Source organism: Saimiri boliviensis, chromosome X, assembly GCF_048565385.1.
Source record: "Saimiri boliviensis isolate mSaiBol1 chromosome X, mSaiBol1.pri, whole genome shotgun sequence".
NCBI lineage: Eukaryota > Metazoa > Chordata > Mammalia > Primates > Cebidae > Saimiri > Saimiri boliviensis.
The window spans coordinates 50159001-50185023 of NC_133470.1; the positions used below are offsets into that span (position 1 = coordinate 50159001).

General features: G+C 49.6%; 1 protein-coding gene and 1 non-coding gene across 4 annotated transcripts; both read left to right on the top strand.

The window, feature by feature from the left end:
* The first annotated feature begins 2337 nt into the window (after positions 1-2337).
* Positions 2338-10652, top strand: MAGED2 (MAGE family member D2). Of its 3 annotated transcripts, none has more exons than XM_010331561.3 (13): positions 2338-2442; positions 3946-4023; positions 4364-4861; positions 5529-5837; positions 5958-6021; positions 6283-6362; positions 6860-6954; positions 7638-7717; positions 7811-7853; positions 8177-8239; positions 9365-9479; positions 9891-10327; positions 10518-10652. In XM_010331561.3, exons 2-12 carry the CDS (start codon positions 3979-3981, stop codon positions 10317-10319), a joined length of 1821 nt encoding a protein of 606 aa, XP_010329863.1. In that variant the 5' UTR covers positions 2338-2442; positions 3946-3978; the 3' UTR covers positions 10320-10327; positions 10518-10652. The 3 variants fall into 3 exon arrangements, with proteins under 3 accessions (XP_010329863.1, XP_010329864.1, XP_074248437.1); XM_010331562.3 differs by lacking the exon at positions 2338-2442 and adding an exon at positions 2971-3077; XM_074392336.1 differs by lacking the exon at positions 2338-2442 and adding an exon at positions 3722-3866.
* Positions 9075-9202, top strand: LOC120366701 (small nucleolar RNA SNORA11). The gene has a single exon (XR_005581279.1). It is a non-coding gene; the product is annotated as a small nucleolar RNA SNORA11 (small nucleolar RNA).
* Positions 10653-26023: the final 15371 nt, after the last annotated feature.

Sequence of the window (26023 nt, forward strand, 5' to 3'; positions counted from 1 at the left end):
TGCTGTTGGGCTGCAGGGCTCTTCTGTGGGCCCATGTATCTTCTAGCACTCTGCATTCATTGGGGTGCTGTTGCCCTTTCTCATGAATTAAAGAACCAATAATGTGCTGATGACTCCCGGATCTATAACCTCAGCCCAGACCATTTATCTGAGCCTCAGACATGTATATTCAATTGCCTGTGGTACATTTCCACTGGGACATGCCACAGGTGCCTCAAAATCAATATTCTGTTCTCCCCTAACCTGCTCCTCAAATCCACTCTTCCTTCATTATTCCTGATAGCAGGGAAAGGGGTTACCATTCACACAATCTCTCAAATCAGATCCCTCAGAGTTCCCTTTGACACTCCCCTCCTCCTTGCCCTTCTCTTCACAATCCAGTTACTCAAGTTCAATTGCTTTTTACTTCTTTATTATCTCCTGAATTCAATCACTTCTCACTACCTGCCACCACTCTAGGCCAAAGCACAATCATTCCTTACCTAGATGACTACAAAAGTCATAAGTACTCTCCCTGTTTCCAAGACAACTTAATCCATACTCCATATAGCAGCTAGGTGTTCTTTCTAAAACACAAACCTATGCTGTATCCTTGCCTAAAATCCTGTAATAACTCCCGGGTGCTCTCAGGATCAAGATCAAAGTCCTTATCTTGGCATTCAAAACGTGCCAACTTGCCATGATTTGGAAGAAATGGGGAATTTGAGATATCAGAAGTAGAAAAAAAGGAGGGGCTATGTCTAGTGTGGATAAGGGAGAAAATCTAGTAGGCAAGAACATGGTAAACTGATATCACACACTCAGAGAAAGCAATCATTCAGAGAAAGGAAGAGACGGGAAAACAGAAGCCTGCCTTGAATATGCAAGAAATCTTTGTGTGTGTGTGTGTGTGTGTGTGTGTGTGTGTGTTTATCTTGAATTATCCATGGAACATAGGGATTCATGATATGTTATTTGCATAGTAAAAGGTAACCACATAAAGCAGACTTGTGACCATTTGAATTACATTTGGATGTGGAAAGGTATTGAGTACTATTTCTGCAACTAACCATTGCGCTGAATTTTACTATGGTTTCTAATAACTTTTTAGTTGATGCTCTTGGGTTTTCCAGGTCTGCAGTTATATAGTCAGTAATTAAGGATGATTTGTCTACTTCCTATTATTTCACATCTTATTTTGTTCTCTTGAATAGACCCAATTGCTTATGTAAATTTATTATGTTGATCCGGTAAGATCAGGTCCTTATGGTAGGTTTTCTCCAGATCCCAGAGGGTGGGGCCTACCCTCTAGTGGGGCTCTCATGGATAGAGAGCCATTTCAAAGGCTCTCTCAATGGATAGAGGTGCCATTTCAAAGCAGAGAGGGAAAAGATGGATTAGTTTGCACATGATGTAGGGGTAAGAGACTATGATTTTGGAGAGTAATCAAGCTGCATCCGTACAGAAAATAAATTTTGAAATGATCAAACATCTAAATGTAAATAATAAAGCCCTAAAAGCGCTTGAAAAAAACGGGGATTGTTATAGGAATGTGAAAAGCATCTTTAAGCAAGCAGCAGAATCCAGTTGTGATAAAGGAAAAACAGATATATTTGACTACATACTAATTAAACATTTTTGTTTGGGAAAAGTTATCATAAAATGACATGAAAAATATTTCTAATACGTAACATGTACACAAGAGACAATGTTGGTGGGAATGTCATTCCATGTACTTTTTAGGAATAAACCGAGAAATGTTGTGTCAAAATGGAAGACTTTTTTGTAGCATTTGAGCTAGCAAAAAAATACCATAAATAACAACAAAAAAAGTGCCCCAAATGTATATGTGTACTGGACTGGTTCAATAAATTATGGGACATCTATACAAGAAAAGATCATGCAGCTGTTTAGAAAAATGTGCGCTAACAGAAAGATCTATAACTGGAAAAAAATATGTATAGTGTACCATTTGTTGGAGAGAGAACCTGAATAATTAGTATAGGAATAGAAAAAAAATTTGCATAGCAAACTGTTAATAGTGGTTATTTCTGGGAGATAAGAGTGGCCTTTCATTGGTCTGTTACATATTTCTGCATTGTTTGAATTTTTACAACAACAACAACAACAACAACAACAAAACAACACATTACCTTTGTCATAAGAAAAAAATGAAGGTATAAAAATAAATAAATTCAATGAATGACTTGCTTTCAGGGGGCGGTTTGGGTTGGAAGAGCTTCAGACTGAGCCTGGTACAGTGGCATAAACATGGGCTTTGGCGTCAGACAGCCCTGAGCGGGGCCCCATTGCCCCACCCCCGAGGAAGGCGAGGGGGGGTGGCAGGGGGCTGCGGAAAGGGGCTGGGCTGGGTTGGGCTGTCTGCAGCTCTAGTCCAGGAGGCTGAGACTTCGAGAGGGACTGAGAGAAGGCAGACGCATCCCGAACTCGCTGGAGGACAAGGTGAGGGGCGTTGAGATTGCGGTTTTACGGCGGTCAGTTAATGGTTCCAGACCCCTCGAACCCATAGCCAGGCAGATGAGCAATTCTTACTGCACCACTGCAGCTGAAGCAGAGGTGACCTGAAGTGGGGTGGAGGCAATGAGGACGACTGAGAAAGTAGTAGGCTGCACAGACTGGGAGCAGAGACTAGCGGAGGAGGAGGGGAGAAAAACGGGGAACCGGGAATGTTGGGAGGGGGATGAGGAATACAAACGGGGAGGAGAACACTGAGGGGTAGTGAAGATCCTGAGAAGAGTTAATCAGGGATGCAGAGAGGGGTTAAGGAATACTGAGGGGCAGGGTGTGCAAACGTAACACGGAGGAGGATGTAAGGAATGGGAAGAGGGAATTCTGTGGAGTAAATAGGAAATGTTAGGTGGGAGTAGGGAGTAGGGAGCGAGGCTAAGGGAATACGGAGGGGGGCAAAAGGAATGAGGAGCAGGGAGCGGGGGAGGGGCAGACAGGCTGGGACGGAGGCCCCCTAGGGAGGCGGAAAGGGGCGGGACCACTTCCGGCCTAGAGCGGGGAGGGCAGTCTCCCGAGTTTCGGAGGGGCTTGGAGTAAGTGGACGCACTCGGGAATCGTAGGAGGACGAGGTGAGCGGCCGGGCCGTCTTTTGGATGAGAGCCCCGCTAGGGGTCGGCCCCACCCTCTGGGATCTGGAGAAAACCTGCCATAAGGACCGGATCGTACCGGATCCATCCGGCTGAGAAGGGAGGGGACTGGACCCGGTTTGGCCGGGCCCAAGATGGAATCGCTAGCTCAATCTTTATTTGAGGAGGGGGTGTAATAGGGAAGGAGCGGAACCAAGATGCGCCTGTTTGGAGGGGGGCGTGTTAGGAAGAAGGGCGGGGCCAGGAGACACGACTTGGTAGGGCGTGAGTAGGGGAGGGGCCGGGACCACCAAACACTGCGACAATTTTGGAGGAAGGCTTGTTGGGGAGGGGGCGGGACCGAATGGTACTGCGGACCCGGAGAGGGGCGTGTATCGGGGCAGAGTGCCGGGCTGAGACCACGACCATCGCGCATGCGCAGTATGTATCGCTAGAAAGGGGCGTGTTGAGAAGGGCCAGCCCTGAGACGAGCCAGCTGCTGAATGCGCATGTGCACGGTGGACATCAAAGAAAGGGCTCGTGCTGGGAAAGCGGGCGGGGCTGAGATCGGCCCCGCAGCCGACGCGCATGCGCTCTATCGACCTGCGGCTGGGTGGGGGGTGCACTGGGAAAAGGGGCGGGGTCCTCAGAGCTGCCGCGCTGGCACATCTTCCTGGAGAAAGGGGAGGGTGCGGCTGCAGAGAATTGAGACTTAGACGCTTTGGATTCCTGTATCTGAGAACGGAGTCGTTAGGGGTGGTGGAGGGGGTTGGAATTGGGGACCTACGGAAGGTGAGGATCAGCCTCCAGTCACAGCAGGGGAGAGGACATTCAGTGGGCTTCAACTTGACCCAGGCCTTCTCCCCTTCAGGCTCAGCTCTTTCTTGCCAGGCCAAATTGAGACATGTCTGACACAAGCGAGAGTGGTGCGGGTGTAACTCGCTTCCAGGTAAGGCCTCTTTCTGTCCTTTCCCCAACTGTTTTTCCTCTCCAGCCCTTGTTGCCACCACACATCCCTTGGCTCTTCCCCTCCCATCCTTGTCTTTCTCCACCTACTTTACTGCCTGGGTGTCCCCCTGCCCAGTGGAGGGAGGGAGAGAAGGTGGGCGGGACCCTTTTCTGCCATCAGTTCTTGCTCAGAGGAAAGGGAGGCCTTGTTGGGTTGAGGTGGTCAGAGCACACCGGTAGGAGTCAGTACAGGTCAAAGAAGTGTGGCCTTGGAATTTTGGGCCATTTGCTTAGTTGGGGGTGGGAAGAAGGTCCGTGAACTTCCCTGCTTCCTCTTGCAGGCTGAAGCTTCAGAAAAGGACAGTAGCTTGACGATGCAGACTCAATTGACAGTGACCCAGAATGTGGAGGCCCCGGAGACACCAAAGGCCTCCAAGGCACCAGAGGTCTCAGAGGATGTGAAGGTCTCAGAAGCCTCTGGGGTCTCAAAGGCCACGGAGGTCTCAAAGACCCCAGAGGCTCAGGAGGCACCTGCCACCCAGGCCTCATCTACTACTCAGCTGACTGATACCCCAGTTCCGGCAGCTGAAAACAAGAGTCCAGCAGCTGACACCAAGAAGCAGAATGCTGACCCACAGGCTGTGACAATGCCTGCCACTGAGACCAAAAAGGCCAGCTGTGTGGCTGATACGAAGGTCAATGCAAAGGCCCAGGAGACTGAGGCTGCTGCCTCTCAGGCCCCTGCAGATGAACCTGAACCTGAGCCTGAGAGTACAGCTGTCCAGGCTCCCGAAAATCAGGATACTCGGCCCAAGGTTAAAGCCAAGAAAGCCCGCAAGGTAAGACCTCTGCAGTAACCAACCTTGGGTTTCTACTCCTCTCCTCCCAGTTGGTTCATTTGTTCTACAAACATTTAGAGAGATCCTTGTGCTTATCAGGGCTGTGGGGGGCACTGAGAGGAATGTGATGTAATTCTTGTCTTCAGAGAGCTTGACTGATGGGGAGATGAGACAGGAATACACCTAGCTGCAATCTGAATATAATGCAATTTATGTTTACATAGTAGCTGCCCTGTGTTAGGCCTTGAGCTATGCACATTTATGCAGATTATCTCATTAAATCTTGAAAGTAAGTTAGGCCTTGAGCTAAGCACATTTATGCAGGTTATCTCATTAAATCTTGAAAGTAATTCTTATAGCCCCAATTTTATAGAGAGGAAGCTGAGTCCCAGAGAGGCTTGTCTAGGATGGTTCAAGCAGAGCCAGTAGTGGGCACAGAAAGAGAAGACGACTCAGGCCCCACCCACCCTTGGTTTGTTCCTAGCCTGCTGGGCAGGTGAAACTCCTGCCTGGAAGTCAGTGAGAAACGAAGCCGGGATTCAGCATGGCCAACATCAGGTTGTTACTACAGGAGTGGGATTAGCGGGTGCTTCCTGGAAGAGACAGGGAAAGGAAAAGGACCACCTGCTTCATCTGGTGATGTCGAGCTTCCTCTCTGTTGATGCAGGTGAAGCATCTGGATGGGGAAGAGGATGGCAGCAGTGATCAGAGTCAGGCTTCTGGAACCACAGGTGGCCGAAGGGTCTCAAAGGCCCTAATGGCCTCAATGGCCCGCAGGGCTTCAAGAGGTCCCATAGCCTTTTGGGCCCGCAGGGCATCAAGGACTCGGTTGGCTGCTTGGGCCCGGAGAGCCTTGCTCTCCCTGAGATCACCTAAAGCCCGGAGGGGCAAGGCTCGCCGCAGAGCTGCCAAGCTCCAGTCATCCCAAGAGCCTGAAGCACCACCACCTCGGGATGTGGCCCTTTTGCAAGGGAGGGTAAGAATGCTGTCCTTTTTGCTCTGCCTTTTCTACTGCCTCGGCTGCCCTTTTCTTTGCCATCGTCTCAAGTTTTCTGCAACCTTGTTTTGGTCTTTCCATCTTTTTCTACTCTGCCAGGCAAATGATTTGGTGAAGTACCTGTTGGCTAAAGACCAGACGAAGATTCCCATCAAGCGCTCAGGTAAAGTCCTACCAATTCTCCCTCTGCCCTGAGCTCTGCCCTCCACTGCCCTCGCACCATTGTGCTAGGAGTATCCCGTGCTCTTACGCTTATATCCCTGTCCTCCCAAAGTTCTAATTTGGCAGTGCTAGCATCTCTGTTGATAAGCTCAGAACCTGGTTATGCCACCCATGGTGTGCTTGGCAAAGAGTCTATAGCTTGGGCATGGGGGCCACCTGGCATCTCTTCAGTCCAGGTGCTCGTGACACTCTCCCATTGCAGACATGCTGAAGGACATCATCAAAGAATACACTGACGTGTACCCTGAAATCATTGAACGAGCAGGCTATTCCTTGGAGAAGGTGAAGGGGCAGCCCTGGGGGGTGGGTACAGTGGGGAAGCCTTGAATTGAACAAAGATGTACAAGTCCCTTCTCAGGGAAACCAAAGAGGCCTCCTAATCCAGCCCCATCACTATGCTGATGGGCAGACAATGGCCTAGGGAGGGGTGTAGACGAGCGATGGGTCACACAGCAAGTCACTGGTAAAAGCACAGGTAGGACCCAAGCCACCCAACTTAGTCCTGGCTTCTGTCTGCAGCTCCCGCCATGCATTTCAGATCTCACTTCTCCCTTTCATTCCCCATTCTCTGTCTCCCTAGATTCCCACTCATCACAAAGATGCCGATGACAATAGTACATTTGCTGCGTGGTTACTGGGTGCCAGGCACTTAGCTGTGTCTTTTAAGTGCGTCAGCTCACTGATTTCTCACACATACACAACTCCTAGGTACATAGGGCGTTGCAGCATGCCCCGGAAGCTGAATTTGTCATCTCACAAGCTGTTCTCCCCATCCACAGGTATTTGGGATTCAATTGAAGGAAATTGATAAGAATGACCACTTGTACATTCTTCTCAGCACCTTAGAGCCCACTGATGCAGGCATACTGGGAACGTAAGCTGGGAAAGGGCTGAGGTGTGGGGGGCTTCTGCTTTTGGCCGTGTGCTACTGCTCCTTCTTTGTCTTGCTTCCTTCATCCTCTTAGAAAGTCAGGAAAAACAGGGTCTCAAAAGCCCTGTCCCAGCTCCCATGCATAGTTGGAGCCTTGCTCATCATAGTGATGCCTGATTTATGATTGAAGGGTATAGGAGCCTGGGATGGGACATTCCTGCTGTCAGGTTTGCTGTCTCTGTAGAAGCTTCCCCGGAAGGCAGGCCTGTCATTGTTTGCCTCTTCTGACTGGGTGCCTGGCCTGGCCTTGGCAGAGTGGTTCTCAAGGAGGGCTTCCTGTTGTGGGTGGATCAGGATGCATGAAGCGCAGGAGTGTCAGTGGGGCTGAAGGTTCGGGGAGAGAAAGAAGGGATTCACATTGACTGAGTGCTTGTGTTGTACCAGGTTGACAGCCATTCTTCTTGGCAACCTGGGGAAGGGAGAATATGATTTTCCCATTTTACTGAATAATAGACCAAGGCTTACAAGTCTAAGTGCCTTTCCCAGGATGGCATAGAGCTGGAAGCGGAGACTGGGCAGAATTCTGCATCTGAGGAATCTGGGAGAGGCTAGCCTAGTGAGCTGGCCCTTGGGTCTATTGCAGATGGTTACTGGACATAAACCTCTCTGTCCTGTTATTTCTCTAGGACTAAGGACTCACCCAAGCTGGGTCTGCTCATGGTGCTTCTTAGCATCATCTTCATGAATGGAAATCGGTCCAGTGAGGGTGAGTGGCTGGGCATGCAGCTGAATGGGAGGCCGTGGTCTGGATTCCATGTGTTCAATTTCTGTCCCTGTCTCCTCTTGCCTCCCCTCGCAGCTGTCATCTGGGAGGTGCTGCGCAAGTTGGGGCTGCGCCCCGGGTATGATTGGGCTCTCTCCGCGCTTGCTGTTCGTGTTGTCCTTTGGCAAGAGAGGACGGTCCCAGGATTACATCAGCCTAGTGGTCTGGTGGAGCGGGTGGGGGTGCTGGACTGGGTAGAGGGCCCAAGATTCTGACCTGGGTGGATGGGGAAATGGTCCTGAAATCTCTGCTCCCTATCTCAGTATGTCTTGGGCTTCTCTGGAGCTTCCCTCTTGTGCTGGAAACCTCTTTTCCATCTTGGAAGTGCCTCTGCCCACATCTGGGAAGTGCCACAGCCTTGAGTGAATTTATTTGTTAATTTTTTTTTTATTATTCTCTCAGGATACATCATTCACTCTTTGGGGATGTGAAGAAACTCATCACTGACGAGTTTGTGAAGCAGAAGTAAGTATCTTTGTCTGGTGTTCGTGTGTTTCATGCAGTTGGTCTATTTCAGAACTGAGTGATAAAGCCATGGTGCATGCATGGATGTGTCTGTGTGCATAAGTATATGTATGTGCATATTTGCATGCATGTAGGTGGTAGGCTATTCTTTGGGCGGTGATGGGAAACAGGAGCAGCACGTGTTTCCTGATCTGTTACATGTACCTTAACATTTGTCTTGAGAACAATTCTACAAGGGAGGGATTGTCATTACCATCATTGCACATATGCAGAAATTGAGGCTTAGAGAGGGGAAGTAATTTGCTCAGTGTTACGCAGTGGAAAAGTTGTGTTTAGAACTTGGCTCCAAAGCCTTAGTTCTTTTTACTCTGCTAACTAGAGCTCCATATGAGTTACTTTCCGTCAAGAAATGACATAGAATGGTAGCTTCAGGCAACCAGGTACCATGCTAGGGACTTGACTTGTACATCTCATTTCATTTTCATAACTGCCCCGTAGAATAAGTGCTGTCATCCCATCCCCGTTTTACAGTTGGGGGACCTGGGGCTCTGAGAGGGGAGATCTGAGTATGGCCCACAGCTGCTAAGGGGCCCATTTGGGCCTGGAGCCCAGTCCTCTTGACTTTCAGTCCAAGGCTCACCCTATCCTTGGTCCTTGAAGGACATGCGGGTACTCACACAGCCACACGCATGTGTACACAGAAACATACACACACGAAGGGTCAGGAATTCAGCATGTGTGAAACATTTCTTCCTCTGTAGTGTTAGTGTTTCTGGTCATTTTCTGTGGTGGACCTTTCTGGGCTTGGCCAGGCTGAGGCCGAGAGACTTGCAGTGGGGTGTGCTCAGAGCAGGGGGCCCAAAGAATGGCTCCTTTGTTTACAACACACCCAACAGGAATCTGGGGTCATTGTGATAAGGGCCTCAAACTTATGGCCTCCCTATGAACAAATGTCCCCTAACACCTCTATGTGGCTTCCAGGCAGAGCCAGTGGGACAGGGCTCAATATTGGAAGAAAGACTGCAGTGTTAGTGGGGAATGTTGCCATCTAGAGCCTGTCCACTCTGTGCATGGGTAGGCCATGAGTGATCTTAGAAATAAAGGCTTTGAACTTCTCTTTCCAAGGTACCTGGACTATGCCAGAGTCCCCAATAGTAATCCCCCTGAATATGAGTTCTACTGGGGCCTGCGCTCTTACTATGAGACCAGCAAGATGAAAGTCCTCAAGTTTGCCTGCAAGGTAATTGGAGAGCTGCCTGAGCTCGGCAAATCAAGAGCATGGGGTCCCCCTGGCTGGGGCAAGCTGTGTGCAGAGTAGCCTGCCGTTCAGATCGGAATGTTTTGGTGCTTCTGTTAATTGTCAAAACACTGTGACAGGTACTTTACCTGAATCATTTAAGCCTTACAACCTGATATGTCATTGCCCTGTTACAGATGAGAAAACTGAGGCCCAGAGAGGTCGGTAGGTGACATAACCAAAGTCATGTAGCTAGTAAGGGTCAGAGCAGGGATGGAGTATTAGGTGCATAATTACTGGTAATACTATATTACTATTATCTCCTGCCACTAAGCATATAGCATAGTGCCTAGCATAAAGCATAGATGCTTAATCCTCTGATGATGCTCCTTCTGATGATTATTTTTGTTTCAGGTACAAAAGAAGGATCCCAAGGAATGGGCAGCTCAGTACCGAGAGGCGATGGAAGCGGATTTGAAGGCTGCGGCTGAGGCTGCAGCTGAAGCCAAGGCGAGGGCCGAGATTAGAGCTCGAATGGGCATTGGGCTCGGCGCGGAGAACGCTGCCGGGCCCTGCAACTGGGATGATGCTGATATCGGACCCTGGGCCAAAGCCCGGATCCAGGCGGGAGCAGAAGCTAAAGCCAAAGGCCAAGAGAGTGGCAGTGCCAGCACCGGTACCAGTACCAGTACCAATAACAGTGCCAGTGCCAGCACCAGTGGTGGCTTCAGTGCTGGTACCAGCCTGACTGCCACTCTCACATTTGGGCTCTTCGCTGGCCTTGGTGGAGCTGGTACCAGCACCAGCGGCAGCTCTGGTGCCTGTGGTTTTTCCTACAAGTGAGATTTCAGGTATCTGCCTTGGTTTCAGTGGGGACTTCTGGGGCTCATGGGGCTGGGATGAGGAGCTGGATGATTCTAGGAAAGCCCAATTTGGAGAGTGACGTGGAGAGTGGGCCAAGACACTGCTTTTGGCATTTTATTCCTTCCTGTTTGCTGGATGTCAATTGACTCTTTCATTTTCTCTTACTTGTGTTTTCAGATATTGTTAATCCTGCCAGTCTTTCTCTTCAAGCCAGGGTGCATCCTCAGAATCCTATTCAACACAGCACTCTAGGCAGCCACTATCAATCAATTGAAGTTGACAGTCTGCATTAAATCTATTTGCCATTTCTGAGTTTATTGCTTTTTTTGGTGGGCTGTCACATTTTGGTATCACATCTAAAAATGAATGAACTGGGAGTTTCCACCTCAGTCTGTGTTTAGTTCAAGGTGACACTGTCGGATTCCCAGGGGTGAGATTACCGTGCCTTTCTGGGATAGCTTGGGCCTCATGTCTAGCCTTCAGGGTGGTGGGATTTTAGTGGGGTGGAGTTACAAAGACTGTAGGCACAAAGGACACACTTTGAAGGAGAGGCTTGAGGTCGGCAAGTCTGGAGCACAAAGCATAAGTAGAACAGACTGGACATCACATAGAGAATCCCTTTTTGAGAAATTTGAATGAGGAAAGAGAGGTAGAGAGCTAAATGGAGATACAGGAACAAGGGAGCATTTTCTTGGGGAAGGAGAGACAGACTTGAGTAGGGCAGGAGCCGACGGAGAGGGAGAAGTTGAACGTTGACTTCTGAGCCCAGTCCTGGAGGTGATGAGGAGATGGGTTGTGGGAAGGCCTGGGAGAAGGAACTACTTGGATAGGACTCAGAGAGGCAGGCTGTGAGGATGTTGAGCAGTAGGGAGGTCCCAATAGAGGATGGAGCCCGTGATTTGGGGGGGAACATAGCAAGGTGCTCAGTAATCTGGGTATGGGAACCATGAAGATGAGTGTTGGTTTTTTCCAAGGATTGGGTTCTGCTGTTTGGATCTAGAAATAAGAACACAGGACTAGGGCAGTGACTGGATGAGTCTGTACCTTCACTGCTGTGTCCATGGCACCTGACATGCAGTAGTTGTACACGGTGGAAGAAATGGACCATGGGACCCAGGCAGGCTTGGGGAGGAGGGATGTGGAGAGTGTGTGAGAGACTGGGGGACAGTGCAGGAGTCTGTGGGTATCTCTGAGTGATACGCATCTGACAGCACAGGAGTCTCAGCGAAGTCCTCATTAGGAGTGCCTGCTGTATGTCTGGCAGCATTCTAGGTATCTGGAAAGGGGTATTGAGAGAACCAGAAGTGTGATCTGGGGGACTAGTCAGACAGTGGGAAGAATGCATTTAGGAAGTCAGAGCAGAGAGAGCTCTGGGTGATGGTGGGGTTCAAGGAATGGGTAGCTGAAGGGGAGAGATGCTTCCTGTAGATGTGGAATCAGTGGTCTTGGAGGCCAGGATATCGGTTGGGTTATCCACGTGGTCAGTGAAATCACCCAGATGATGGCAGGAGGTGGGAGAGAGGGGAGCATTATGAGCCAGGTGCCAACGTGCCCACATGTTGTTGAAGGTGGTGTCCTCTTAGCTACACTGCTCACTAAGGGACAAGGCCCTCAGAGGCTATCAGAGTTCCATCTCCCTGTTTTTAGGGAGTACTGCCCCAGACCACCTTTCTACCCACGAAGCTCTTACCATCTCCAGTCCCCACATGACTGGGCTCCTAATCACTGGGACAATCTTGTGGACAATGAGGCCCCTGGAACGGCCACGTCTCCCCTCCTGTAGAATCTATAGGCAGTAAAGGAAGGGTGTTTACTGCTTGAGGAACAGAATTTTAAAAGAGAAACACAGCTCCATCTGCAGCAAGACAGCTCCTTACCTGTGAGTGCGAATTGAGACCTGCTGAAGTGATCTTCACTAGAAGCAGAGGCTCTTCCATTGAAGACTGGGATATGGTCTCCTGAGGGCCTGGGTAGTACCCAGGACAGGCAGACAAAGGCTGCCTTGGCCTCTTAGGAAGGACTCTCAGTGGGTACTATGTCTGGGGCCTCCTCAGATTCTCAGGGGATGATGGGGTGGTCAGGAACTCGGGGACTGTGATGCTAATAAAAGTGAGTTCCAACTGTTTGATAGAGTTAAGTGTGAGTCATAGTCATGAAGAACTCTGTTCTTTCTGCTTGCCTTCCCTCCACAGGCCACCGGGCTTGCAGGGCGCCCACCTCCCCTTCCCACAAAGCCTAGAATTTGACAGGAGAAGGGGCTGGCTCTTCCTCATTCCTCACTCCCCAATCCCCAAGCCTCAGGACTGAAGGCAGGTGGGACAGGGAAGGAGAGAGCAGGTCTCTCTGCTGTAGGGGAGCAGGGAGAGGGAGTGGCAGTGGAAATGAGAACAGACCCTTGTTTATGTTTTTGCCATCTTTATTGGCCTGGAGGCTGTTACTGTGACCAATGAACTGCCACAATTTTCAGTTTTCAGTATATTTTTAATTAAATTCCAAATAATTCTAGATTGTATCATGTATCTTCCCCTCACCTAGTGGTGGGCAGATCCCCTTCAGCAGCTTCTCCACCTATTTTTTTATTATCACCCTCTAAGAAGCCTTTTTAGACATTTTTACGTGAATTGTCCTTCCCCACGTAGTTTTATTTACACAGATATACTGTAGATATCTATTTAATAATTATATTTGTGCTTTATACGGAAAAATAAACCTTATTCTTTTTATTCAATACAAGGTTAATAATGAATAAAATATTTAAGTTAAAAGTTAAATGTGAGGGTAAATCAATGTTGAACTGGCGCATAACATCCATTCCTTCTACGATAATTTTGTTCACTGGCTCATTGAACAAGCACTGGGTGTCTGGCGAAGAGGTTGACAGATTTCCACAGGCTGGGTAATCATGCTCCTTTTGATGAGCACTCACATGGGACACAAATATTCCCACACAACCCATCCTGAGAGATCTGTCCACGTGCTCCTCATATATATGCAGGCAAAGCAATTAGAACTGTGCCCTGCACATAATGAGTACTCTAAGGGTTTTATTACATGGGCATTATTGCTATCAATTCTCCAATTTTGTTCCTTCCCAGTCTCTGACTATCTGACAGACACAATCTGTATTGATCAGTGCCCCTGGCTGGGTCGCTTTCTGGACAGAGATTAATCACATGCAGGCTGTTGAGTTTTGACTCCAGGAGGCTCTCCCTTCCTTTCTTCCCATCAGGGACACACCTGAGTGGGGCTGTTGCACCACAGCTCGGGAGCGACTTCTTGCTTATCATGCGGGTCATCTGCAAGCCATGCTCCTGGGCTTTTTTCCTTATTTGGGGAGCTGGTTGTTGGGAACGCTGCACAAGGCCCTCAGTGTGAGTTGAGGGAGTGCAAGCAATGAGGCAGGAGAAGGCGTTATGGGGAGGTGAGCCTCCCAGGACTCAGTCGTGCCTGCGGGACCCAGTCCGGTCTGATCTCCTGTGGCCACTGCCCTTTGGAGATGAAGCATTGTCATTGCCCGCCTGATTTTATGGTTGGATGGATCAGATGGCACAGACCCAGGGTGGGCAGCTTGGGTGGCACGGTCACTTGGGGTCCCATGGTTAGGTGCTCGTATTCTACGAGGAGTCAGTAGTTTAACTTTGCTGAATTAGTCGTCAGCTGCCAGGTGCCGCCTCTCAAAAGGTGAGCGGTTATTTGAAGAGAGCGTGGCTTTTGCTCCAAAGTGCTAGAAACTCGTGCTTTGATTCACTGATGGGGCTTGTCGCAGGCTCCACACAGCATCCCAGTCTGTCGATACTCGACTCGCGCAGACATTTATTTGTTCATTCAGCCGCCATGTGTAGTGACTACCGGGTTAATGTAGTGTGCACCCTGTGCTGGGGGCTGGGGCATTCTTGTTCTCAAGACACGGTCAGTCCAGTGAGGGAAACACTGGCAGCACCGAGGGGAACCATGAAGGGAGCTAGGGATTCGCTCCTCTGTGTAAACGTGTGTTGCTAATCCCACTGGTGGCATGTGGTAGGAACATGTGCACAGGTGCGTAGGTCCAGGCACACATTTATATATGCGGAAATAGGCATTTCATAATACATTTCATTATGGACATGAGTCAGCAGTCAGCGTGCTCTGGTGGAAGGAGCCCTGGACTGGGAGGTAGGAGCCGTAGGTTAACCCCCACCCCCTAGCTCCCTTACATGGTCCCTTGTGCCCTCAGACACATCCCTGCCCATCACTGGCCTCATACCCATAGAGCACTGGCTCACTCAGCCTGCTCTCTGGGGGCCACACTTTAGAAGGTGGCTGGGGAGCGCCCAGACCGAGGCCTGGTGCGTAGTGGGCGCTGTGCAAGTGAGAGCTACCTCGACGGGGACGTGCTTTGTAAACCGGGCCTGGTGCTCTGTGATGTGCGAAAGTGGCGCCCACTGTGTGCATGCACACACACGCAGGTTTGTGTCCCGGGAGGCATGCCCTGTGGAGGCGGCCACGTGTCCATCTGGGCTCTGAGCTGGTGGGCAGGGCCAGGCTGGCTCCAACCAAGACACCCCTGGCTGCAGGGGCTGCCATGGGCCGGGGTCACGCCTCCAGCGGCCTCTGACTCTGCTCTGAGGAGTGGGACGTGGGGGAGTCACGAGTCAGAGTCTACCTCCAGGGGAGGCTGCCAGTCTGGAGGTAACAGAAAAGGAGCCACCAGGACGTGGCCATCGTGGCAGCGCCTTGCCTTGGGACCTCCACCTCTCCAGTGGGGGAGCTGAGGACAGGCAGGTAGACCCGGCTTTCAGTTCTGGCTCTGTCTCATCCTGGCCGCCTGCCCTGGGGCCGCTCTCTGCTTCCCCATCCATAAACCGGTGGCAGGAATGCCCACCCCATGGAGCTATGGTGAAGATGAAGTGAGCCACACAGGCAGAAGCAGACGGCACCCTGACTGTGCATAGGTGTCCAATAAATGACAACTGTGACAACAACTGTCCTTCCTGCACTTCATTTCCCACCTGTCCCACCCCCCAGCGGTCCTGCCAGCATGAACCATACCTGTGCTAACAAGCCCAGGCGCGGGCCAGATGCTGTGGAAATGGATCCTTTATTCAGCCAGCACCCAGAAAGTGCGGGTCACTGTCCTGGGCCGGGGAGGAGAGACTTGGGCCAAGAGAGCCACACACCAGCCAGAACTGGGAGAGCTGGAGCCCTGGGCATGGCAACCTGCCTGGGAGGGAGGAGAGGATGGGGAGGGCTTCCTGGACCACACCATGGAGCCGGTGCTGGGCCTTGGGAGTGGGGAGGGCAGGAGGGACACGGTTGTGGGTGGAGACAGGGGCTGCCATTGTGACACCTATGTTGGGGTGAGGAGGGGAGGAGAGTGATTCAAGGGTGGGTCTCTCAGGGCAGCTGTCTGTGTGACCAGAGATGGTCAGCTGCCGACAGAGGGGACAGAGGAGGGCAGTCTAGGTGGGGGAGCTGCACCAGCAAAGGCACAGAGTCGTGAGAAAGATGAGGGGACCCATTGGACAGGGGGTCACTGTCGTGGAGCAGCTGGCTTGGGGAAGGCCTTGGGTGCCAGGGCCAAGCCCTTAGACCTGCGGAACAGGTGGCATTGGGAGCCACTCGGCAGCTGGGTCAAGACTGAGTGGCTGAGCAGGAGTGATGGAATCTGATTCTACCCCCAGGTCTCCCCGACCTCAGGGCCCAGACAGTGGCCACCACTATACGCACAGCCCACCTGGGACACCCCAGCCAACCCATCTGGGTGTTTGTGGCCCTCCCTACCTGCTGGCTGTGAGTTGAGAGGTGACAGCGGCCCCCAGTGCAGCCTCTGAGGTTGTTCACTCTCACCACGCGGCAGAGGTGGATGGAGTGGGGCGTGGCGGGGTGCTCACGAGCTAGTAGACTGTGCGGCTCTGGATGGGACCCTGCGCTGGTTACCACATAGCGTGTGCCCACGTTGAAGATCTTGATGGAGGACAGGTGGCTGGGCCAGACCCAAGCAGGAGCAAGGGCAGCTCTGGGGCTAATGGTGGGGGGCTCTCTTCTTACTCCCCACTTGCCCCTGTAAATCCACTCCCCATCCATGCCTGTCCCACTCTGTGCTTCAGGAGACTGACCCTTGCTGATTGCATCATCTGGACTCCTTGTCCTGCAAGTGAGAGACTCTGGCACCCGACGGGCGGAGGTCAGAGCGAGAGCTTTCGGGTATTTATTCCTATGCCTCCCTCTCTGCTGGGTTGTGCTTTAGGTGTCTCGAGGCTCCCCTAACTCGGGCCATCAGCTCCCGTGGGCAGATCCTCTTCCGTGGCTGTGGCTTTTGCCACTTTCTTTTAACTGCCATTGCACCTTGGCCTATCAGGGCTTGGGGCGGTAATGATTTTTGGCAGATACAGTTCCTCCATCTCTGCCCATACCTTGAGGTTCCTCTAATGCCACCGCTCTGTAAATTAGGTCCTCGTGAGTTTACCATCAGTTTCCCATGGAGTTTGCCATACGTTTTGGGACAGCATTCGGCCTGACACAAAAGAGAGTGAATGCGAGTGTAAAAAGGATGAATAAATGTGAATGAGGGAAGGAGTGGGTGAAAGTAATGCCAGGAAATGCATGAATGAATGAGAAAATGAGTGTGAATGAGGAATTTATGCATGAAACTTTCCCTGCTTATTCTGCTGAGTTTGTAGAAGCCACGCTGGCCAAATCGTGCTTTTCCCTGGATCCCCAGAGAATGGCAGGACAGTGAGCGCACAGCAAGTGCAGGCTCCCTGGAGGACACCGTCTCATGCCCTGGAGGGAAGAGGTGTCCTGCCTGAACAGGCTTGCTTCACATTTCGCCCAGACGTTTTGGAAGGCCAGACTGGCTGCATCAGAATCACAACATGGGCTCCTAGAAACGCAGATTCCTGGAGCCCAGCCTTCAGGGTCTGGTTCAGTAGCATGGGGGTGGGGCCCGGGAAGCTGTGTCTTTAACCAGTGTCAGGTGGCCTTGATGTCCAGCCAGGCTGGAGAACCACGGAGCTGGCCTGCTCACCTCATCTGAGAGATGGGAGGACAGGCACAGAGAAATCCCCAGCGCATGTGTCCACCCGTATAAAGCTGTTTAGCATCGGAGGTCCCACCTGGTTCGACCCTGTTGACCCAGAGAGGCCCTGTAGTGGACAGCGGGTGTAGCACACACAGACAGACACACACTGGAACCAAATCCCAGTGCTGACACTCCCCTAATTTGGGACCATCAAAGCCAGTCACTCCGTTGCTCGACTTCACTTTTCCCATCTGTAAAATGGATGAGACGGCATCTACAGCCCAGGACCATTGTGAGACTTTGAGAGAATGCCTCCCTCCACATTATGTGGTAGGGAGAAGATTGCGCGGTCACCGTACTCAGTGGCATTAGGTGGCACTCACTGAGATGCAGCTATGGCTCCAAACGCTTTACATGAATGGCCTCGTTTATTTCCCACAAGCACTGCCTGTGAAGTAGGAGCCGTGGTCATGCCTGTGCTGTAGATGAGGAGCCAGAGGCTTACAGGGACACAGCAGCAGCGAGGACCTGGGCCCACAGGCCATCTGCGTCCCTGCAGCCTGAACTCTTCAGCCCTAAGCTATAAATGGCAGGTCCCTCCCCCATTCTCCTTAAAGGTTAAAACAGAGGGTCGAACCAATCCTGTGGGGGAGAAAGCAGAACAAAGAACTCCGAGAGGAAGGAAGCCAAGGGAATGTATGTGAACAGGCGCCTCAGAGAGTGTGGGGCTCCGTGTGCCCCTGAGCTTCCTGACAGCTGTAGCAGGAAGGAGGGGGAGTAGAATTCCCAAGGTTCCATTTTCTCGTAAAAAGGGAGGCACAGAGACATTTCTAAATGGACATTTGTCTTGGATTCCAGAGGAGATGATCTTTGTGGCCAGCTCAGCAAACATCCGGGACCAGAGATTCATCTGTGATTTCATGAGACTCTAAAAGGCTTGCTCTCACACGTGATGCCCAGAGTCAGCAGGCAGAAAGAAAAGAAGAAATAGTACATCTCATCCAGAAGACAACCTTGCTAGGCTGCTGTCTCCCACAGCAGTGGGGGGAAGGGAGGAGACCCAGACCTTGTCTGTGTGTCTGTCTGTCTCCTGGACACACACTGAGTGCACTGCCTCTCTGGGAAGAGACGCTGGCTGCTGGTCTACCTCAGGACACGCCGTGTCTCCAAAGACTGGGTCCCAGGTTGCATGGGCAGTGAGGCAGGGTGAGGTTTCCAGTGAGGATCACACTGCCAGGGCCTGGGAGCTGAGGGCCAGGCTGAGTCTGTCCAGTTGGGCTTGATGGAGGAGGCAGAAAGGAGCTGACTGTGGGACTGGAAGAGGATCGCGGGGCAGGTGGAAGGGTGTTGTAGGCAGGAGGCGCCAGAGGTTGGCCAGGAGTTACACTTCTCACCCTCCCCAGATAGCACCCCTTACCCCTTGTGCTGCCCTTTCCCTGGCTCGTCTGTCTGGTGTGCCCTCTGTACCACCCTGCCCCAATCTTCCCCACTCATACAGGTGAGGTGGATTCACCCCCATCCACCAAGATCGAAAGGGGAGAGACCTGTGTTCGAATCACCTACTGCCCCACGTTGCAAGACCAGTCAGCCTTCTCTGGCTCAGGCATCATGGCCGACTTCCTGGTGCAGTACGATGTGGTCATGGAGGACATCATTGGAGATGTGCAGGTGAGGGGGTCTCGGGAAAGGGGAGAAAGGGTTGGCTCTGGGGTCAGACAGGCCTGAGCAATGATCGGGCCTCTCCAAGTTGTTCACTCTAGTGTCCCTAGGGGTAAGCGAGAGCTAGCAAACAAGGATACACTGACGTGAAAAGACACATGGCTTCCGCCTTGGGAGGCACACTGAATCCCCCAAAGGGTTGGAGACCTGGAACTGTCTTCACTGAATCAAGTGCTCAAAGGACCCATCCCTAACTGAAGCAAGTCATAGCCCACTCGAAGAAAGTCCTTCTGCAAAGTGAACCCTTGGCCACTAATTGGGCGCCCATGCTCATGGGCTCTCATGCGTTCTGCAGCTCCTATGCTCTCCTGTGTTCTCTGGGGCTTCCTTGCTCTCTCTCGGCTTTTAACAATCCTTTTTGCTTCAGTGGAGTCGTCTGGCTAACAGGGGGCCCTTCAATTCTGAGCTTCCACACTCACGAAAAACAGCAGAGGTCCCACGCTCTCTCAGACGGGAATGCACAGAGCTCTGATCCCAGGGGTCTGGCTTGAGCACGAGGATCACGGGGCAGCCTGAGACATCTGCTCCCACCCCACATCTCCCACCACAGGACTCTCAACCCCAGCACACAAACCACCCTCCAGCTGCCCCACGCCTCACCACACCTTTCTCCAAAGCACCCGAGCCTGCCTCTCGTCTGTGTGAGCATTTGCTCATGGTGGCTGCTGCCCTGAGAATGACTTCTTCCTCCGTGCTCCACTACTCAGCATCCTTGTGTTCCTGAAAGCCTGCCAAAACACCTCCTCCTTGTAGACTGCAATCCATCAGCAATTCCTTTGTCTGCCCTGGACTAAAAGTGTCCTGTGGTTAAATCTCTTCTCATGCATCATTCATTCATTCATTCATTCATTTGTTGAATGAATAGGAGGACTAGGCCAGTCCTGTACTCATTGACTCTGACAACTCCGAAGCGAGTCAGACACAGCCACTCATCTCCCTCTGCCGTCTCCCCATCCTGAAGCAGCCAGATACGCAGAGCCTTGACAGCCATGAATGTTTAGGTGCTATGTATAAGTCTGTCATGGGTTCTGTGGGGGTGCCAGCGGGGGAGGGTTTCAGGAACATCACCCTAAAGGAGTTATAATTTAAGTGAGCATGGGAAAAATGAATCAGATGTATCTGCAAGTCGGTTGATAAGGTGAAGGGAAAAGCATGCAGAGAGAAGGAACAGAATGTGCAGAGGCACAGAGGTGTGGCTCAGTCTGTTGTGTAGGGGGAGTAGAAGTTATTCTCTTGTCAGGATAGGAGCTGAGGGTACCTTGCCAGCAGGTGGCAGCAGGGGCTTTACCCGGGTGTTCTGCCATGTGGGTGTGTTTAGGTCACGGAGGCATTCCTCCGCTGTTCATTCTTTACCATTGCCACAGCTGCCTGCAGTCGAAATATAGATGGAAGGCATGGGATTAGGCATTGACTAGTACAACCAGGAACTCCCATGCACCGTGAGCCCTGACCCCTGCTGTTACCCCACCAGGAGCACTCCGTTCAGCACCCACTTCCTACTTGAGTGTGCCCCTCATTCACAGCTCAGCACATGCACCCGCTGGGGATCACTAGGCACCTAATCTGTGTCATACACTTTATTGCGTTGGCCAACGTTGGGAGCTCCCAAGGGTATCACACATGCAGCCTACTTACCGTCTCTGGGTGAGACACAGGAACCCAATACGGCCACTAGGGTAGAAGTGTCCCTTCCATGACACACAGGTAGGATGGAAGCCATAATGAAGAGGAAGGGCAGTCCGAGAAGGTTTCCTGGAGGAGACCAAGGCTGACCTGTGATCTAAGGAATGAATAAAAGTGGGCCACGGAAGGCGGCCTGTGGGAGGGAAAGGCATTCCAGCAGAGCAGTGGCTGCACGAGAAAAGAAACAGGCTAAGACTCACTGAGCATGTGTAGGGAATTACAAATAGCTTGGCATTCTGGAGCAGAGATGTGAGATGAGAAACCCAAAGAGCCACATAGAAGGCTGGAGAGTGCTGCAGGGCAACACAAGGAACATGGCATTTGTCCTGTAGGTGACCAGGGAGCCATGAGAGAAAATGACGTTGCGAGGTTGTGTTTACAGGGTCCCAGCCGCTGCCTCTGAGCAGCATGGATGGGAGAGGCCACGTAGAAGAGGGGAACCTGAGAAAAATGAGACCTGAGCGTGGGCTTGGTCAGTGAGGGATGAAGAGGAGGGTGGCCCGGAGAAGTATCCAGCAGAGAAAGGCAACAGGAATTGGAGGCTGATTGGCTGCAGGGAATGGGGCCCACCCGAGGATTGAAGGCAACGCTGAGATTTGTCTCCAGAGTGACCATGTGGATGACGGTGCCCCTGACTGGGAAGGCATACAAGGGCCACGTAGGGGCAGGACAACGAATTCACTGTTTGGGCAGGATGCATGGGAGGCTTCTTGAGACCAAGTGGGGCACAGGTCCAGCAGTGAGTGTGTACCCACCGGTGAGGGGCAATTGTGGGAGCCCTAGATGGGGGAAGAGATTTGGAGTGACTGGTAGGGGTCCTGTGGTGGAAGCCAAGTGACAGAGGGAGGTCACCCAGGGAGTGTGTGTGGAGCCAGAAGGGACGATCCCTCAAGGCACAGCTGAGGTGGAACGGCCCGATCCAGCAGCTATGGATCCCCTCGGCCACCCCATCGGCTGCACACAGCCTACCCAGAGCCCCAGTCCCCAGCAGTTCACTCCATTGAGCTCCACCAGCATGATCATTTTCTTCTCATGCTTTGACCTGACAAATATTGGGAAGCACTGCGAAGGGAGTGGGCAGACAGAGGCGGCAGAGAATAGGGAGAGCTTGCTGTCGCAGATGGCAGCGAGAAACACCTTTTCAAGACAGCATTTGTCATCCATGTTCAACTGTGACGTACATGGGCGGGGGAGGTAGTCCCAAGAGACTCAAAATACAGCCGTTGGGGTTATTTGTTTTAGTAAAGTTGTTATTTTTCATTTTTGTGGGTACATGGCAGGTGTATTCATGGGGTAAGTGAGATGTTTTGGTACAGGCATGTGATCCGTAATAATCGCATCACGGGGTACCCATCCCCTCAAGCATGTGTCCCCGTGTTACAAACAATCCAGTTATACTCTTTGACTTATTTTTAAATGTACAGTTAAATTGTTATTGACTATAGTCACCCTGTCATGCTATCAAATATCTCATTGTAGTTTTGATTTTCACTTCTCTGATGATCACTGATGTTGAGTACCTTGTCATATGTCTGTTTGCTATTTGTATGTCTTCTTTTGAGAAATATCTCTTCACATCTTTTGCCCTTTTTTGATTGTATTTTTAAATTTCTTCCCATGGAGTTGTTTGAGCTCCTTATATTCTGGTTATTAATCCCTGGTGAGATGGGTGGTTTGAAAATATTTTGTCCCATTCTGCGGGTTGTCTCTTCACTTCATTGATCATTTCCCTTGCTGTGTGGAAGCTTTTTAACTTAATGCTATCCCATTTGTCCACTTTTAGTACGGTTGCCTGTGCTTATTGGGCATTATTCAAGAAATTTTTGCCCAGACCAATGCCCTGGAGATTTCCCCAAGGTTTTCTTGTGTATTAATAGTACCATAGCTTGAGGTCTGGGATTTAAGTCCTTAAGCCATTTTGATTTGATTTTTGGATATGATGAGAGAGAGGTCTGGTTTCATTCTTCTGCATATGGATAGCCAGTTTTCCCAGCATCATTTATTGCAAAGATTGTTCATTCCCCAGTGTATGTTTCTGGCACCTGTGTTGAAAATCAATTCACTACAGATTAGTGTTTTTCTGGGTTCTCTATTATTTTCCGTTGGCTTATGTGCCTGTGTCTATCCCAGTACCAATCTGTTTTTGTTGCTATTGCTCTGCAGCATAATTTGAAGTTAGGTAATGTGATTCCTTTAGTTTTATTCTTTTGCCTTAGGATGACTTTGGCTATTCTGGTTCTTTTGTGGTTCCATTTAAATTTTAGGATTGTTTTTCAATGTCTGTGAATAATATCATTGTGATTTTGATAGGGATTGCATTGAATCTGTAGATTGCTTTGTGTAGTATGGATGTTTTAACGATATTGATCCTTCTAATCCATGAACATGGAATATCTTTCCATTTTTTCGTGTCCTCTTCAACTTCCTTTAACAGTGTTTTACACTTTTCATTACAGATGTTTCACTTTGGTTAATTCCTAGTGTTTAATTTTATTCATGGCTACTGTAAACTGAATTTCTTTTTAAATTTCTTTTTCAGATTCATCACTGTTGACATATACAAATGCTACTGATTTTGTTTTGTTGATTTTGTATCCTGCAACTTTACTGCATTTATCAGTTCCAATATTTTTAATATATATTTTACTGCATTTTAGGTTTTGGGGTACATGTGAAGAATATGTAAGATTGTTACACAGATACACACATGGCAATGTGGTTTGCTGCCTCCATCCCCATCACTTATATCTGGCATTTCTCCCCATGTTATTCATCCCCAACTCCCCACCCCCTGCTGTCCCTCCCCTAGTCCCTCCTGACAGACTCCAGTGTGTGATGCTCCCCTCCCTGTGTCCATGTGTTCTCATTGTTCAACAGCCACCTATGAGTGAGAACATGTGGTGTTTGATTTTCTGTTCTTGTGTCAGTTTGCTGAGAATGATGGTTTCCAGGTTCATCCATGTCTGTACAAAACACGCGAACTCATCATTTTTTGTGGCTGTATAGTATTCCATGGTGTATATGTGCCACATTTTCCCTGTCCAGTCTATCATCGATGAGCATTTGGTTTGGTTCCAAATCTTTGCTATTGTAAACAGTGCTGGAGCACAGTGGCATGATTTTGGCTCCCAGGAGCCTCTGCCTCCTGGGCTCAAGGAATTCTCCTACATCAGCCTACCAGGTAGCTGGAATTACAGGTGTCCGTCACCATGCCTGGACAATGGAAGGGCTTACTCCTGCCATTTTGTTTTTGGTTTTCCTGTTTGTTGTGGTCTGCTCTTCCTTCTTCTTTTTCCTTCCTGTCTTCCTTTTAGCAAAGGTTTTCTTTGGTGATATGATTTGGTTTCTTACTTTTTAATTTTCTGTGTATCCATTGTATGTTTTTTGTTTTGAGGTTACCATGAGGCTTGTAAATGCTATCTTATAAACCATTATTTTAAGCTGACAACTGAACACTGTTTGCACTAACAAACAATCAAAACGAAAATTAATAAAAACTCCATGCCTTAACTTCGGCCTCCTGCTTTTTATTTCTTTGTTGTTTCTATGTATATCTTATTGTATTATGTCCTGAAAAGTTGTTGTAGTTAGTATTTTTGATTGGGTCATCATTTAGTCTGTCTACTTAGTGTAAGAGTGGTTTACACCCCACTGTTATGGTGCTATAATATTTCGTGTTTTTCTGTGTACTATCACCAGTAAGTTTTGTACCTTTAGATGATTTTTTATTGCTCAGTAATGTTTTCTTCTTTCTGATTCAGGTACTCCCTTTAGCATTTCTTGCAGGACATATCTGGCACTGATGAAATTCCTCAGCTATTGTTTGTCTGGGTAACTATTTCTCCTTCATGTTTGAAACATATTTTCTCTGTATATACTATTCTAGGATAGAAGTATTTTTTTCCTTCGGCATTTTAAGTATGTCATGCCACTCTCTCTTGGTCTTTAAGGTTTCCACTGAAACGTCTGCTGACAGAAGTATTGGAGATGTATTGTCTGTTATTTGTTTCCCTTCTCTTGCTGCTTTAAGGATTTTTAAAAAAGCCTTGACCTTCGGGAGTTTGATTATTAAATGGCTCAAGGTCATTTTTTTTTTTAGGTAAAATCTTCTTGGTATCCTATCACCTTTTTGTATCTGGATACTGATGTCTTTCTCTTGGTCTGGGAAGTTCTCTGGTATTATTCCTTCGAATAAACTTTCTACTCCTATCTCTTTCTCTATCTCCTCATTAAGGCCACTAAGTCTTAGATTTGCCTGTCTGTGGCTATTTTCTAGATCCTTTAGGCAGGCTTTATTGCTTCTTATTCTTTTTTCTTTTGTCTCTTCTGACCATGTATTTTCAAATAGTCTTGATACTCACTAATTCTTTCTTCTGCTTGATGAGTTTCACTCTTAAAAGCCTGGTGGTGCATTCTTCAGTATGTCGTTGTATTTTTCACCTCCATAATTTCCTCTTAATTCTTTTAAATTATTTCACTCTCTTTGTTACTTTCATCTGATACAATTCTGAATTCCTTTTCTGTGTTTTCTTGAATTTCTTTAAGCTTCCTCGACACAGCTATTTTGAATTCTCTGTCTGAAAGGTTACATATCTCTACTTCTCCAGAATTGGTCCCTGGTGCCTTATTCAGTTCATTTGGTGATGTCATGTTTTCCTGCATTTTCTTGATACATTTAGATGTTCTGTTTGTGGGCATTGAAGAGTTAGGTATTTATTTATTATTGCAGTTTGGGCTTGCTTATACCCATCCTTCTTGGGGAGGCTTTCCAGATATTCAAATATATGTACATGTTGTGATCTAAACTGTATCTGCTTTAGGGGGCACCCCAAGCCTAGCAATGCTGTGATTCTTGCAGACTCATAGAAGTATTGTCTTGATGTTCTTGGACAGTATTTGAGAGAATTCTCTCCATTACCAGACACTCTTGTTCTCTTCCCTTACTTTCTCCCAAACAAACAGTCTCTCACTCTGTTGGGAGCCACCTGAAACTGGGGGTGGATTGACACAAGCACGCCTGTGGTCACCACCACTATGATTGCACTGGGTCAGACTTGAAACAACTGCAGTACTGGTTCTCACCCAAAGTCTACAGTAATCACCTTCTGGCTTTCACCTATGTTTTCTCAAGATCCTGGGGCTGTGCAGTCACAAAGTGTCAAAAACAGCCAGACCTGTGTCCTTTGCTTTGGGGTAGTGATTTCTCCTAGGCCCTAGGTGGGTCCAGTGGTGTTGTCCAGGAGCCAGACTAGAGTCAAACACCTTAGAATTCTATCTGCTG

Coding starts and splice junctions, on each gene's coding strand:
- MAGED2 (XM_010331561.3), top strand. CDS start 3,979: ATGTCTGACACAAGCGAGAGTGGTGCGGGTGTAACTCGCTTCCAG. Junction 7,718..7,810: donor TGGAAATCGGTCCAGTGAGG/GTGAGTGGCTGG, acceptor CTCCCCTCGCAG/CTGTCATCTGGGAGGTGCTG. Junction 8,240..9,364: donor GACGAGTTTGTGAAGCAGAA/GTAAGTATCTTT, acceptor TCTCTTTCCAAG/GTACCTGGACTATGCCAGAG.